Source organism: Elaeis guineensis, chromosome 1 (assembly GCF_000442705.2).
Source record: "Elaeis guineensis isolate ETL-2024a chromosome 1, EG11, whole genome shotgun sequence".
Lineage (NCBI taxonomy): Eukaryota > Viridiplantae > Streptophyta > Magnoliopsida > Arecales > Arecaceae > Elaeis > Elaeis guineensis.
The window spans coordinates 32,026,809-32,044,179 of NC_025993.2; the positions used below are offsets into that span (position 1 = coordinate 32,026,809).

The 17,371-nt window shown below is 35.6% G+C and overlaps 1 protein-coding gene and 1 pseudogene across 2 annotated transcripts; one reads left to right on the plus strand and one right to left on the minus strand.

The window, feature by feature from the left end:
- The window catches only part of LOC105033901 (probable manganese-transporting ATPase PDR2), a 48,589-nt pseudogene extending 37,733 nt beyond the window's left edge, over positions 1 to 10,856 (plus strand).
- A 1,849-nt stretch (positions 10,857 to 12,705) lies between these two features.
- Positions 12,706 to 16,081, minus strand: LOC105033898 (major pollen allergen Ole e 10-like). 2 transcript variants are annotated; one of them, XM_010908870.4, is made up of 4 exons: positions 15,866 to 16,081; positions 15,038 to 15,066; positions 14,673 to 14,907; positions 12,706 to 14,554 (listed from the first exon to the last, which is right to left on the minus strand). In XM_010908870.4, the coding sequence occupies exons 1-4, from the start codon at positions 15,972 to 15,974 to the stop codon at positions 14,523 to 14,525; spliced, it is 405 nt and encodes a 134-aa protein (XP_010907172.2). In that variant the 5' UTR covers positions 15,975 to 16,081; the 3' UTR covers positions 12,706 to 14,522. The 2 variants fall into 2 exon arrangements, with proteins under 2 accessions (XP_010907172.2, XP_029117260.1); XM_029261427.2 differs by having other exon boundaries at positions 14,673 to 14,916; positions 15,866 to 16,079.
- Between the last annotated feature and the right edge of the window lie 1,290 nt (positions 16,082 to 17,371).

The window sequence follows — 17,371 nt, forward strand, 5'->3', positions numbered from 1 at the left end:
GCAATATATAAGTGGTTGGAAAGCAGTTGAAATGCTTGTCTTGCAAATGTTACTTGAAAGCATTTCTGGTAAGGAATTGGGATGAAAGTTGGTTAGCGCATCTAAGAAAGATAGGCTGTTCTTTAGGAGTCATAGCGCGAAAATGGTTGAAAACTGGAATGACCTATGACAGTTTTTTGTCAAGGGAACCGGTGGAGCTGATTTTTAGTTTAGTTCGACTAGGTGTATTATTGCCGATGAGAAACAAGTTGTAGGGAGATGTAGGACAGTCAAAGGAAGAGACCTTGTTAGGGTTTAGGAAAAGGATTGAAATCTATGGGTTGCTTCAATTTCAAGTCTAGATCTGAATTTTCAATAAGTCTGGAACCATGAAACCTGGGATTTCAATGCCAAGTTGATGGTGGATTTGAGATGTGAGTCTAAACGATATGAAATTAGGGCCCAATTAGCGGAGGAAGATGGTTTGGATGTGCTTAGGAATAGATCTAACATCTTTCTGTTTCTTCAAGAAAGAGTTTATAATAACTAAACTAGAAAGGTTACTTCTTTTAGGAAAAGGGATTGGTAAAATAAGATATCAACTGAAAGCAAGTAGGTATGGATACTAGGAAAAAAGAAATAAAATAAAACATAATGCACATTGTTATGAAAAGGATGAAAGGAAAGTTGAAAGATGATAACAGGCTCCCTCTAGAACATAGGAATCACATGTAAGGATTGGTCTTTCACCAAATCCATGCATCATATAGGGATTGATTTGCAACAATAATTGCCCCCTCACTCCCCCTGAGGAAAAGTTCATCTTTATGCAATCATGAAAGCGTAAAGCCTGTACACCACTTTGAGACTATACATAGAAAAACCTTAACTCAGAGCTTCATAAATCCAAAACTATCCCCAGAAAACATGCTTAGAGTTAATGTAGCATTTAGTGTTAAACTGTTAATAGTTAATATGGAATGAACAGTTCCATGAAGAGTATTGCTACAATAATGATCCTTATCAAGTTATCAAATAAGATTGCGATCCTTTAATCTCAGCCCTTGATTCCAGAATAACCCACTAAAATTAGAAATAATGAAGAAAATACAGAGAATTGATGATAAAATTAAATCCATTAAAAATAACTTAGTAGCAGCCCCTATGATGTGTCATGGCATGATTTTGGATGTACATCAAGGGGCTTGTTGCATAAGCATTAATATTGATACTAGATTCCTTTTTTCTCAAGAGGTGGAAAGAAGCTGAACAAGAGCGAGCCAAGGCCATTTCAAGCTTGGCCCCAAATTTTAGATGGTTCCTTCGTGCTTGAGATGAGCTAGAAAAAGTTGGCTCAAGCTTGACTTGTTTTCTATCATGCCAGCTCATTCTTCACTCTCATAGGCTTGACATAACAAGGGTGGATTTTAGTCTTAGTGATGCATAGAAAAGACAAGCCTAGTATATTTGCTCAGGTGAACTGACCCCTCCATCTGTTATCTCTCATCTGTTAGTCTCAAACCAGACCTTGGATATGAATCTCCTATTGGCAGATGTGCTTGAGATTGAAGGAGCTAGCAGTAAGAGATTCATGCACAAGATTGATGCTTCAACTGCCCCTTGGTGCCTGGTTTGATGCAATGGAGAGGCAGAAGTCCAAAGGCTAAGAGGGAGATGACAGAGAGGAATGATATGCCTTGTTTCATGACAAGGGTGAGGTAGAAGGGAGGCAGAAGAGTTGGACCTCTTCAGTGGAGGGATGAGAGTATAGGAGCAAAAGATGGTGGGCGGCTGCGACTTTGAGATACCAGAGAGGGTAAATTATGGAAGGGTTATATAGCACCTTTTAGTTTCCTCCCATTAACATGGGCCATTAGACTTGAATCTAATGGCTCAATGTTAATAAGCAAATAACAATTTGAGCTGTTGGGACAATGAATCTAACTGTTGCAATGTTCATAACTTAATATGCAAATAAAAATTGGAGCGATTAGATTCAGATCTAGTGGATGCTGTACTTATTTGAATAGATTTGTTAATAGCCAATTATTAATATTGAACATTTGAACTATTCCTTATCTATAAATAATAAGTGAACAAATTATACTTGTTTATGTATTTATATTTTAATCCATATTGAGCCAAACATGATTATGCCCAACTTATGTTCAGCTTAATTATTTCCAAGTCTAAAATCGTATTGCTTGTCTTCTGATTAGATGAACCAATGTTCAACTAAATTTTAAGCTGAAAATGGGTTGCTCATGAGCAACTTGTTCATTTTGCCAAGTGTTGCTTCTCAATTAAAGTCTTCTTATGTGAATGTTTAAGACATTCACAATCTCCTTTCAATAACATGTGACAACACCACTCTTATATTTTCCTCCAGTGATCTGTGTTAGAATCCATGTCAGATACATATCCTAATGGTTATGCGTTAGACGCTTGGATACAAGAAATCTTTATGATTGAAGCTATAAGGTATTGGTAGAGAGGTGGACTCTCCACCTCTTCCAACAATGTGTTCGACCCACTAAATAATTGGGAACTTTGAATGAGAAACATGTATATTGGGAAATAGAAAATAATATGTTTAAATATTTGCTTTTTCATACAATATTTGAGTATATATTTTTAGTTAAAAATATCTTTTGTATGTATTTCTGTTATTACCTTTTGTCCTCTTAGTGGGTCAGACTATTGGATGTGTCTGAGTCTGACTCTTGTATCTGAGTCCATGCAATACCATAAAAAAATCATAAAAGATGGTGATGGTAAGTGAGTGACACATTTAAGAATTTGTAACACTAGAAGACATTGGCTTGCTTCTTTCTTCAGACTAACAAGACATAAGGTCCCACCTGATCATCAAGCACAACCCTCTATCCACTATACACCTCAAGTTAAATGCTGATAGACTCAGTTATGCAACACTTGCTTTCCAGGCATGAAAAAGAATTGGAATGAAAGGAAAGGAATTGGATTTGTGATTCCATTCTATTGTTTGGATGTGAAGCAAAGTAATACATGCAAAAGGATTAGCAGTTGAATTCTGATATTAAATTTAACAAGTTATATATTAGAATGTAATAAATTTCATGTTAATATTTCAGTATCTCATTAATTTTATTTCTTTTTTTATTTTTATAATTTTTATTTATTTATATTTTATATCTTATATTTAATGTTTTATTTTTTTAAATTTTAATCTTTATATTTTAAGCTTGTGGGTTAGAATAGTGGGTGCTGTCTGGAAGCAGGTCTTCATGAAAGGAAATGTGAGAAAATTTTAAACTGTTTTGAGATGAAACCAGGGAAACTCATCCAAGTATTCCTGTTGTTCAAAATTCAGCTTTAACCATGCAGGAGGTTTTTGGATTGTGAAATAATTCAATATATTTGATTCTTCTATCCTATACTTTTATTTCCTGCTAAGTTGTAGGCCCACTTTCGCACTCCACTTTATATCGAGTATCTGTCCTTGATTTCATACAAGGAGAAGACATTATCTCTATTTCTAGGTGCATAAAATAGTTCTTGAATCTTTGTTCTTTCATGATGAACATCCTTTCCAGTTACTGAGGATTCATCACCAGAGTGAACCAGTAAATTCTATGATATATTGCCATTCGGTAATATTTAGAAATTGAGGAAGCAAAATCTGGATCTATACTCTTGGCAGCATCAGGCTCATTTGCTATAGTCTTATTTTTCAGGTTTAACCCTTGTTGTGAGTGGTCTTCACACAAATATGTGGGGGAATGCATCAACAGATTGAGACTGAAATCTATGTCCAAATATGTTTTAGGACTTACCTTATTATAGATCTTGGTATATTATTTAAACTTAAGGCTTATTTGCACTACAGGTAAGCGAAGCTAGAAGCTTGGACAGAGATCTGGTAGAGAGTGGTTTGATTTTTGCTGGTTTTGTGGTAATTTAGCCCAATTAAGCTTTTGATTTTTATCTTTTTTTTTTTAATGTAATATTTATTGTAATTAGCTGTTCCTTCGGTGATGATTGAAATATTAATTAGCTGCTTGGGCCTTGAGGTTTTAGTGTGGAGACTTGATACTTATTTTGCTTTTATAGGTTTTTAACTGTCCTATCAGGCCTGACTCTGGCTCTGTCCTATGTGAATTGAAAGGATCATCACATGACCTGGTAGGTTCTTTGCCCCCATCTATGCTTTGGCTATAATGGTAAAACATTTTTCTATCAAATCTTATCAGTTTCATATATATTTTTGCTAATTAATTCCTTTAAAGTAGTTGGGACAAAGCTTGATGGCTATGGTTATTCAATTTAAACATAATACTGGCTTTTTAACCATTAGTTTATGTAGCATATTCTGTTAAAGCAGATGATATAAAGTTAGATATGAAGGACTCTCTACGATTGGTTAGTTGTTGATGGAGTTATCGTTGTCCTACATGAAGTTGGACAAAATGGAGTTGCTGTAGATATTGTTTTTAATTCTTCATATTGTTTCATATCTGCATCTACATGTTAGATGTTAGAATTTAAGAATTGGTTGAATGCATTGTTGAACTTTAATTTCAAGCTAGCTTTAAAAATTGACATATTATTTTACTTTTGCAAAGCAATCTTAGTAAATATTTGATTCAACTGAGATTCAGCGCTTTAGCTTTGTGGTTATTATTGAATTGCTTATTTTTATTTTTGCTATTTCACTGGACTAGTTCTGTGTTTCTGTTTTTCATATTTTCATTTTAATGAGTTTTATGAGTCCTTTGAATAAATATGTGTTTCTCATTGGAAAGCCATCGCAGATATAAGATGACATATCTCTTTTTGATGATTGATTTTGTAGAAGTTGAGAATATCACGTAGAACTTCCTGAAATACTTGTTTTAACTATCCATCATGCCATGTCCTAATGGATGTCATCATGTTAGGTAATGATTACTGGTGACCAAGCTTTAACAGCTTTTCATGTTGCTAGCCAAGTTCATATCATGTCAAAGTCTGCATTGATTTTGGACCGCAAAAAAAAATGGTGAAGGTTTTGAGTGGGTTTCACCTGATGAAACTGAGATAAATCCATACAGGTAAAAGTTCTATTCTTGTTAGTGAACTGTTGCTCAATTCAAGCTGCTTGTAACCAGTATTTCTTGGACCGTTGGCATGAATTCCAGATGTCTAATTATCCTAAAGTGTCTAGTATGGAATGAATACATATGTCTAATTATCCTTAAGCTTATATGAGAATCCGATTCAGATATCCTCAGGGAAAAAGTTGATGACGGAAACATAGAAAAATAATTTTAATTAAGCTAATTATTTTAAAAATTTTGTCAAAGAAAATTGTAGAATATAATATTTGTTAAATTCTTTCACTATGTGTTTTTCAGACTTCCCAATTTGTTGAGAGATGAAAGCAAAAAGGCTATTTTGCAAAGTTATTTCAATGCTTGTATCCTTGATTAATCTTTAGGGTCTGTTTAGTTGGGGTATATCAGATTATGGGATAAACTGACAATTCCTAGGAATCATTTATCTAGAAAAATGATTGCAAAGGAAAATAACTTTTACTATGTTTGGTTGGTGGAAAAATTACTCTAAAAAATGATACTAAAAAAAGATTACTACATTTTGTTGGAAGTAAATCTATATAGGATTATGGCTAAATTTACAAATATATCCTTAAATATAAAATCTATATAGCATTGTTATCTCCAATTAGTTTTTATATAGTGACTATAATCACATAGCCCTTTACATAATGTTATCTCCATCTTAATTTATTTGCAGAAGTTTTTTATTGAATGAATTTTGAAAGACATCAAAACAAATTCAATGATTACATATGCAGCTTTATTGGGGGTATTTTTGTCAAGTATGAATTACCACCACTCGGGAATTTACCAAATACCAACCCCCCATGATATTTGTTTTACCTTCTCTCTCTGAAAAATAAACACGGGCCCACTAATTTTTTTACCATCTCTCTCTTCCACTTTTCATATCAAATATGGTAATCTAGCATAGGAATCATTTTCTCATGCCAGATTACCCCCAACCAAACGGACTGTTAGAGAATGTCACTAACTCGCTATCAATATTGTTATGGTGGTTGAACTTATTATTGGAAGAGTAAAATTATCCATCCATCTGCAGGTGGTGTACAGCCTCCCTCATCATCATCAAAAAAAAAAAAAAGAAAAAAAGAAAAAAGAAACACCATCTATCTGTAAAACCTGAAAAAAAATATAAGTATGCATGTGTCTGACGTGTATCTGATTTGGATATGTATCTGACTCGCATTTTTTGAGCTGGATGCAAATTTTCATGTAGCATAGCTTCATACATGGCAGCATTCATTCTAGGCACTTAGATACACATACATGTATGGTAACACAGACACATAAGCCATTGTTTTGATGGTTGTCCGTAAAAGAGCTACTAAAGAGGTGAAGGAGAGGGAGGTATATGCTTCCTAACAATCAAAATGATAGAATAACCATTACCTTACATGCTATTTAAGTTATTTTTAGGTTTATTTTAGATAACTGAAGATGTGTTAAAATACAAAATTGATAGTTAACCAAGATGATTTTACACCAAAAAATAGTGACACTTAAATTGTGCAGCACTTGAAACTAAGAGTCCTTTACATTGGCACTTGATGTAGGATAGTAGGGAATTAAGGCTACCTACATACAATGGTGGACAAGGTTCACCATCTAGGTACCATACCCCCTACCAGGAACATGCTAGTCCTATGTCATTACGACCGATACGAGGTTGGTTCTAGATATCGGGATTCAGTATGCCCCCAGTTCCGAGTTTTGATTTGGTGCGGCATGGTATTGCCTAGTATTGGTTATATGCACTAGGATGGTGAGCCATGATGGTGGACCTTGAGGTGAAGGATTAGGGTTTTGAAGGACTTTGCTTCCTGCCATTTGGATTCTAAGATTGCATAGTCAATACGAAAACTTTAAATTTACTCTATGTAGGGTGTCCTCTATGTATGAGAGTGAACCAAATCACAAACTAGAGCTTTTATAAAAGTGGAATATAAATCTATAATCAAATTAAATCAAATGATGTACATTGGTCTTGAAAGAAAGCAATATGATCTATTTGCCGGTACATAGAAGAAAAGATAAATGATAGATTTGTGAAATAAAGAAGAAGAAGAAGAATATTAAGAGAAGAAATAAATAAGTTGCGAGAAATAGACTGCGGGAAGGGGGGGGGGTGGAAGAGTGGGTGGGGATAAGAATGGGGTTGAACCTTGGCCAAAAGGAATTTTCTTGTTTCTTCATAAAATTCTGGGTACAAAGATTTGGAACAAGCAACAAGCCCCTTTTAGACTCTTTATAGACCTAGCAAAAACTCTAGGAAGCCCTAGTTTGAGTCATTGAGGACTCTTTACAAATATAGAGAGAAAACCTCTGAAATAATGCTAATTAGCCAACTAAGTAGGTGCTAGTAAGGACTCCTAACTGATCCCGGCACTTTAGTGATCATTTTTCACATACAGTACCACGTGAACAGTAATAACATTTTCTTATTTTATTTTTTTTACACCAGAAAATAAAATAAAAAATGAAAAAGGAGAAACAAAAGCAAGCTAGAAACCCTCTATGAACAACTAATCTTGCCTTTAGATACTAGAACTTAATTAGACATAGAAGGTCAACCTACGAATCATTGGCTGCAATCATCTCCTAGATTATGTTGGACAGCACTTCCAAAAAAATGAGTGCCAAGGATTAGCGCTTTTTGCTGATATCAGCCGGAACTTCGAGATGAGAGAGTTCAGCCATGTCATATCATATCCAAAAGTGTCGACACTTTCAAAACTTTTTTCGAAGTGGGGGGTCCAAATAGCATAGAACTATATATGTCAAGTATGTTTTACCTGATTTTGTGCACACATTTGTTGTTTATGTATCTTCCTCTCATCTGCTTGAATATCTTATTTCTGTTATTTGTTATTGGGTCATCACACCACTAGTGTTGCTGGAGCTGAAGCTATGACCTTTCTTAATTTTGATGTCAGTTGTCTTTAAATCATAATTCCTGACAGTTAATTGTGGCTCCAGTGAGTACGAGGTGGAAACATTGTCAGATTCCCATGATCTTTGCATAGGTGGTGACTGCTTTGAAATGCTACAGCGGACTGAGGCTGTTCTCAAAGTCATCCCTTACATCAAGGTTGGTAGGGTTTTTATTAACATGGTATTTGCTCTGCAAACTTAACATGATAATGACTTTTATGACTCTTGACTACTTTCAGGTTTTTGCACGAGTTGCTCCTGAACAAAAAGAACTTATCTTGACTACTTTAAAAACAGTTGGTAGGATGACATTGATGTGTGGAGATGGAACCAATGATGTTGGGGCCCTACAGCAGGTAAAATGTCTTGTTTCTCACCTTCTTAAACATAAGTTTGACCTCTGACTTGAATTTTGGAAAGATATATTCTCATTCATATACATTCATAAATGTGTATCAAGAATTACGTGTAAGTTATGGCGAGGATGAGTATGATCCAAGGTTCGCGGACTTGATACTGGAACTCATGCTGGTTGTTGGCCGGTACGGTACCATACCATACCGTATCGAATAGTATCGTATTGTATTGATAATACAAAAAATCAAAAAAAATTCCACCCATTGATTAAAAAAAAAAAAAAGAAAACTGGGTCGAACCGGATTAAACCGTATCGAACTGGACCAAACTGTCCAGTATCGGGAGGTTCGGGCCGATATCGTACCAAACCGACCGATTCGGTCCGGTTCAAATTATTTTCCGAAAATCTGGCTTGAATTGGATCGGCTCCCCACTGGTACGGTTTGGTACGGGATGTACCAGCCGGCTTGGGCTGTTACGAAATGCTATGTACTATGATCCAATCTTTTTATCATTGGCATTCAGTAATCACAAGCTGAACCATAAAATTTTGTGGTGTTTGGGCCTTGTGAGACTCTGCATGAAGGATCCAGTAAGAATCCTATTGCTTTATTTCCTTTTCCAGGTCATGGCTATATATACTGGGTTTTGGTTCAATAATTTAGTCAGAATTTATTTTTTGTTCTCAGGGTTTCTTGGGATGCTTTTAGGATTAGAACCTCAACAACTAGATTGTTATTTTTATTCTGATGCAGCACTTTTTACAGATAGAAGACATTCTTGGTTCCTATATTGCTGTTAGTGAGTCATGTAATGCTGGCTTTACCTTTTACTCTTCTGCCTTGAATGGAGCTTGAATGATGGAATTTCTCATACTCATGGTTTTATTATTTAAGTTACAATTCTGCTTTACGTTGCGCTCCTGTGGTCATGTTGCTCAAGACGTGTTATGTGTTTGTTGTGTCCTACCAATGGGTCATGAAAATATCGCCACTTTGCTATAAGTATTCTAAGGTTCTTCTCTTTTTTTTATCTGACCTGAATTAAATTTTTTTTCCTCCAAATGTTCAGGCATGTGGGAATTGCTCTATTAAATGCTGGACCACCATCTCAAACAGGAGATTCAACCTCACAGATATCCAAACCTGAAAGTAGATCAGGAAAATCAAAGAAGTCAAAGCCCATGACTGAATCATCACATTCAGCTGCTCCCCCTAACAGCTCCACAGGGACGACAGACAACCGTCACCTAACTGCAGCTGAGAAACAGCGTCAGAAGCTGAGGAACATGTTGGATGAGACGAATGAAGAGGGCGATGGTCATGCACCACCAATTGTCAAGCTTGGTGATGCCTCCATGGCATCGCATTTCACAGCGAAACATGCCTTGGTTGTCCCCACCCTCGATATCATTCATCAAGGTCGGAGTACCCTTGTGACGACACTTCAAATGTTTAAGATTCTCGGCCTGAACTGCCTTGCAACAGCTTATGGCTTGAGTGTCATGTACCTGGATGGTGTCAAGCTAGGAGACATCCAGGCCACCATCAGTGGGGTCTTCATTGCTGCTTTCTTCCTTTTCATCTCCCATGCTCGCCCTCTGCAGATGCTATCCGCTGCTAGGCCCCATCCCAATATCTTTTGTGCTTATGTCTTCCTCTCCCTGCTTGGCCAATTTTCTATGCACCTCTTCTTTCTAATTTCACCTGTTAATGAAGCCTCAAAGTATATGCCAGAGGAATGCATGATTCTGACTTTCACCCAAACCTTTGTGAACACTGTCTTATATGCTGAACATGATGATCCAGGTTGCGATCTTTGCTGTAAACTACATGGGCCACCCATTTAACCAGAGTATATTAGAAAACAAGCCTTTTCAGTACGCATTATTTGCTGCGGTAGGTTTCTTCACAGCGATCACTTCAGATTTGTGTAGGGATCTGAATGACTGGCTGAAACTTGAGCCGCTGCCAGACGGCATGAGGGAAAAGCTGATGATTTGGGCTGCCTTCATGTTTCTGGGCTGTTATGGGTGGGAGAGGCTGTTGAGGTGTTGGGCGTTCCCAGGTAAAATGTCATCATGGAAGAGCCGGCAAAGGCAGGCAACGGTTGCCCTTGAGAAAAAGTGTTTATAATGGTTTTATTTACTACGAGGGCTGATACTGATGATGGCATCAGCATGTTCCCTCTATCAATTGTCCTCAGGAGGTGCAGTTGCTGATACAACATATGCTTCCTTTCACCTTTAGGCTAGTATGACAATTTTGTTATTAATGATGAAAGGGTGTACTAATACTAGAATTATACATGCCTGAGATAGCAGGATTCTTGTTCTTTTCCCATTTTACTTGTGAAAATTGTGTTCCATTTATTCCAATGTTAAGGGGGGTTATGTGGTCAATTAAGGGAAACTGTACATGCAACCATATTACAGATATTAGCAGCCTTCCATTGAATGTGGAAAACAAAAAGGTTATGTGTTTCATCGATCAAGGTTAACACTACTGAATGTGCTATGGAGCTTGATGACTTTCTGATTGCTATCAGGGAAGGACCGGCGCATGACTTTCCCATTGTAATTTTTGTAGCCCAGCCAAACTATGTACCAAGTTTAGGGCGGGGTTGATTTTGTGCGGACATAAATTGATATATAACCTTTGATTAATTACGCAATCAAGATTTCCGAGTTTCCCCACAAAAAAAAAAGAAAAAAAAAGGAAAACTAGGCAGTGGGCACGCTTCACTCCCTCCCATCCTCTCGTTCTCAGAAACAGTCGGTGGAAACATCTCTTAAATGCCGTAATGTTTGATTGATTTTGCGATGAAGAGATTTCTGGGTTTGCGAGAAAAGCTCACATGCACATTGAGGCTCTGCGTTAAGATATATAAAGAAAATATTTATGGCAAAGAACTCATCAACTCATAGGATAAATAAGAATAAAAAAATAAAAAATTACAAAAAATCACAGTTTCACCTTCACATTTTCCGTCCTTCAGGTTATGATGGGCCAATTTTACAGTTAGATCATGATGACTATTTAATAAAAAAAAATAAGGTTTGAATTTGAATATTTGATCTATTTAATAAATAGATCTGAGTTTGCAAATTTTAAAAGCTTGCCATATATCTAATAGAGTTGTCAATTTAGGTTGGGCCTTCGGGTTGGCCCATCCTACTATGTAAATGGGACGGGTTGAGTTTGTATTTTAGCAATTCGTTTAAAAATGGGTCAAATGATCTGTACTATTTGGATCGGTGGATCGGGATAATCCGTCTCTTTATATATATATATATATATATATATATATATATATATATTTCAAAAGAGGATTCCAAGAGATAATTGATGAAGAAGAGGAAGAAGATGAAGAATTGAATGAAGAAGAGGAAGAAGATGAAGACCATAATAATGATATGAAGGATAATTTTTTAGGACTTTAATTTACCTCTAAATTAGTTTGAAAATTGAAATTTAAAGTCTTTTTAAATTTGGGTTGTATTAAGTATTTAGTTTAAGTTTGACGATTTCATTTTGACTCTAGATGTGATACTTTGATAGGTTGATCTAAGCTCAAATTGAATATGAAATTCAATTTATATTACTGTTTATAATTTTTTTTTTTAAAATTTTGGTTGGTTGGTCCATTTAACCCGCGGCCCATGACAGGTCAAGTTGGGTTGAGATTTTTTCTACCCGTCAGTTAAACGGGCCAGTCCGCTCTGACCTGTTTAGAGATGGATTGGGGTGGATTGGCCCATCTTAACAGCTCTAATATCCAATCCAATCTAATCTGATTGCCACAAAATTTGTCAGGGCAGGTAGAACTAACGTAACTAATATTTGCAGCAGGCAAGTAGGCCCAGCAAACAATGTGCCTGACTCGTCATTTGAACCAGTTAAAACTGACATGAGGTCATTTGAACTAGCCGCGGCAATCAGCTTGCGGGGACTGATAATTGTATGCGGTATTTTTAGTAGGAGAAACAATCCTTTAAGAATCGGGCTCAGATCCTCATTGGATATATCTGCCCTCATGTGAATCGGATGGAGATTTTGATGATCTTTTAGTTGCTTTGACGGTGAAAAGATTCTTCTTTGCTTTGTTACAAAACTGCGAACAGATATTAGGCAACACCAAGAAGTCTCTATATCCTTTCTCGGTCTAGCAAGCCGACTGTACGTGGGCCAAACATAGAACATCACACCAATTTCAGAAAAAGCATTGAAGCACATAACCTAAAGAGCAAAATGAACAAAAGTTTATAGAAATAAAAATTGACAAGAAGGTCGAAAAAATTATGAGCACATCAAATGACAAAATATCTAATTCCATTCTCCGATTTCTTCAAAGATACTGACATCAATACATATTTTGAGGGAAAAAAAAGTATCCATACATGCACATCAACTACACCTTCATCACATTGATCCCTAAAGATGCTTGTTCTGATGATGCCTTGGGAAGGTAGACATTCCATCCTGTAACAGTGAACGTATATGTCGTGTCTCTTCAGATGCTCGTTTTCTAAGTGCTACAATTTGTTGGAATGGTTTATCCTTACAAAAGCTGTTCCAGTATAATTTCAATTCTTGTAAAGGAAAAACAGCAAAAAAAAAAAAAAAAAAAAAAAAAAAGGGAAAAAGAAAAGAAAAAGCAAGAAATGAAAAAAAAAAAACAATTCTCAGGAATTATTACAAAAATAGATACTGGAGATTCTGTTGCACATAAAACAGGAATTTGTTTACATGGTTGTTCTTCACGTATTTGTGATAACTTGCAGCAGCAAATGGAGATGTCTTCTTCTGTGTTGAGAACTTATCATTGAGGCTAATCACTGGTTAAGTTTCTTAGTCTTGATTCATGGACTATAAAGCTTCTCAAGGAAATATATATGGATTATCAAGATTTAGTCCACGCATATGAACCCAGGAAATATATATGGATTATCAAGATTCAGTCCTCGCATATGAACCCACCTTTCTGTTCCCACCTTCATTATGTCACCATGTTTTTCTTTCTCAAGAATTACTCTTATCTATGATCATTTGATTTCCTTAGAAAAATCAAAATATTCTCATCTATTAGGGATGGAAATAGGCCAGGCGGCTTGTCAGGGGCCTACGACCTGGCCTGCTGTCGGTCTGGCCTGGCCTGACCTATTTATCTAAATAAACCAGGTATAGACTTTTAAAAAGGCCTGTTTAAATAAATAGGTCAGGCCTAAAATTCTAAAGCCTGGCCTGAAAGCCTGCAGGCTGGCCTATATAAATTATATATATATATAATTTAATAAAAATTATTATTTTATTAATATATATAATTAATTAATTATTGATTTTACCTATCAATATTCAATTATCTTAGTCCTTTCGAGAATCAAGAAGACGGAAGAGTCTTTTTAAATAGGCTTTCAGGCTAGGCCAGGCTTTTTTATTTTGCAAAACAGACCAGGCCGAGCCTTATTTTAATCCTGAACCAGTCCAACAAGCCAGGCTCGGGCTAGTATTTTACAATACAGGCCTGGCCTGTTTAAGCCAAAGCCTGGCCTATTTCCACTGCTATCATCTATTTACAGAGAGAGACAAGCAGCAATATGGGTGCAAGATTCACGAGATTAGTTGGTTAATCAAGGACATGTGATCTACCGACAAATAGTTACATGCATAGGCCTGAAACAATGCTTGCACCTCGTTATCTAGCATTGTCTCCAATGAAGAAAGGTGTATACCATGCTTTCTGTTTTAGAACTAGAGCCTCCTACTCGAATTTTAGATTTAAAGTTTTGAATAGGAATGCCTTCTTCTAAAAATATGCGACATTATATATCAGAATCATCCATTATTTCTACTGCTCCAAGAACAAAATCAAATATGAGCATGATGGTTAGTATTTGCCTTCTTCGCTTGAACAACAATCACCATTTATGAAGAAGTAGAGAAATCAGCAGACAGAGCATGAAATACATGTGCAGAAATTTTTTGATTAATTGCAATATTTGCAACTATCCGAGAGATATCCTAACAGCAAAAACTAACCCAATATTTGCAGATATCCAAGAGATATTCTAATGCGGAAACCAGCAAGACTATGACAAGTTTATCAATCTCCATCAGAGCTAAAGCTTGATTTGTTTAAGAATTTGCCCGTTCGTCAATAATAGACATAACTGCAGTTACCAAAACCTACCAGAGAGACAGATTTAGAAATTATCAGCAAACTGAGTTTAGTGAAATTTTGAACTGAGGTGAATGAGGGAGGAGATGTTATGTTAACTTGGAGTGCACGGAATTGGAGACTTACTTGGGTCAGTTGTCGAGACGAGCCCGGAGTTCCTAAAGTAGCAGTTCCAGTAGTTTCGGCCTCGGGCTTGATAGTAGAGGTTCATGGCAACTGAAGCATGGGATATGAGGTTATCTGGGTAAAAACAAAGGCAATCCTTCTGTAGTACCTTGCAGTCCACCTGAGAGCAAGCATAGTTTAAGTTTCCGGTCAGAGTAGCTTCGTCGGATGAAGGTTTCGCCACGCACCAAGTTTTCTGCAACAACTGAACAAAATCCCCTGTACATCAGTCGACTCGTAATCTAATTTTTGATTACATATAAAGCAATTTCCTATAGAATTAAATGAGAATTCCAAAGACATGATGATCTTGCAAGGTAATTTACCTGTCCTTGTGATGATGCAATAGCTCTCCCTGTGAATAAACAAGAGTTGCATCAACATGGATCGGTAACATAAGAAAACTTTGTATGAAGTTGCATTGTTGACATGAGGTACTGGTGACATTTTAATGTAGATGAATAACATATTGAAAAATGGTAATAATTGTTCAGCAGAAAAACAAAATGGTACTAATTCGCTGCCAATTCGAGCTCAAAGGGATCACGTAAAAAAGAAGTTCAATAGTATGATCTTGTCATTATGGTTGGTAAGATAAAAACACCCACAATTAACTTTTAGAAAAAGAAAGGAAATGATTCAAATCTTTTGAAGAGGAAGGTGTACATAATCAAGCCAACCCAAATAGAAGAAGCAGTAGAAAACTAATCTTGTAGTTATTATAGATATATTTCAGAATTATAGAATCACTTATCAATTGAGTAAAGATTCATATCATATTTGAAGAACCACTATTTGCTGCAAACCACAAGCCCGTAGCAGAGATAAACTATTAAAAATCAGAAAGATAAAAATCGTGACTTCTCAAAATCTTTGCATTGGATACAAGGAAGCTTTGAAAAAAAGTAAAACAGACAACCCTTTTATCATTTGCAAAGTAATAAATCACCAAAAGGAAGAATGGAAGAGCCTAAATTGGATTAGTTTAAGAAAAACTCAGATAAGACTACCACGAAAGAGCTTGCCATTTGATTACATAAAAGAAAGACAAATAGCCACACAAAAGGTATCTATTAAGCAAATATGACACTTGATTGTGGGAAAAGAAGACTATAGGAATTGTAGGTGGGACCGGAAGATATCCTAGTTCTTACCTAGTGCCAAAGAAAGGAGTAACAGAGGAAAAAAGAAAGCTAAAGAAGTAGATGCCTCTATTTTTCTTGCCATTGTTTTTCTCTTGGGAGAAGTAAGGAGAGAATTCATGTTATAATAATCAAGTGAAAGAATGAGAGTGTTTTAAAGAGGAGCAAGCAAATAGGTGATTCGGTTTTGCAATGGTTGTATTCTTCAGAATTTATCTTGGCTTGCTTGGAGAGAGAAAAGAGAGCTTACTAGATTCCTATCCACTACCTTGACACCACCTCTCTCTCTCTCTCTCTCTCTCGATGGGTTACTACTGCCGGACCCACCTAACAATCCTCCTCCATCTTAACTCTTTAAAACCAAAATAGTAAACTTCAAGTTTTAAGGCCATTCCACCACCCCCCCCCCCCCCAAAAAAAAAGTCCATCCTCTCGACTTCAAAACTAAATTATTCTACATCCTTTCGGTAAAGAATCAGAGTCTTTCTTCCTTCCTTTCTATGGAATTCATAAAAGAGAAAAAAAACTCTAATATTTTAAAAAATAAAATATAGTTTTTTTAAAAAAAATAAAAATCAAGAGCATCATAGTGCCATTAATTAGCTGCGGCAGTTGTTTTAATCTATTATATTGCAGCCATGGTTAACAGTGAAGCAATAGCAAGCCTAAAAATATTAAATATTTTTTTTTGTAAGGTTAAACAATTTTAATATAGAAATTGTTTTAATTTGTGAATAGTGCATGGAAACGTGTTCAGGCGGGTCCATTGGTGCTCACATCATAAATGGAAAATTTAAGGGCATAATGAAGTGATTAAATTGCTATGTACAGCCTCTAGTATTTGGCCATTAATCTTCTAAACATTCACCAATTGGATATTCTTTTCTTGGAAAGAAATGATGCCTGTTATAATGACCATCTATGGCCATTATAAATTTATTATGTAGCTCCAGTAACGGCAATGTTAAATAATATTGATTACTTGAAACGAATGGTATTTTATCTATCCAAAAAATAATGTGCTGCATGCATAATTCATGCATGGTATGTCTGTGCTAGCACACATACAGTATGAGAGAGTTCCAGAGCTTTTATGGCAGCCATTCCTCCTATTCTTCTAATTTTTCTTTACAAACCGACAATGAATTTTAGCATAAACTAGCTCAACTAGTGGTCACACCCTACAATCAGTGACCTCTCACAATCATTCCCCATCATTAATTTCTTATTTCTATTTATGTATACATTTTTATTTATTTCTATGAAAATTTATTTTCTATTTTCTATATTTTGTTTTTACTTGATTTACATCGTAAGATTTCATTTTTATGTTTAGTTTTATTTTTGCTTTTATTTATTTTGTTACATTTTTATATCTTTATTCTTTTTTAAAGTGATCCATATCTTCTTATTTGATTTTAGATTTTAGTGGTGTTATAAACTTTTAGTTTTATGTTAATTAATTTATGTTCTTTAATCCTATTCTGTATTTGATTTCGTATGTTTAATATAGTTCTT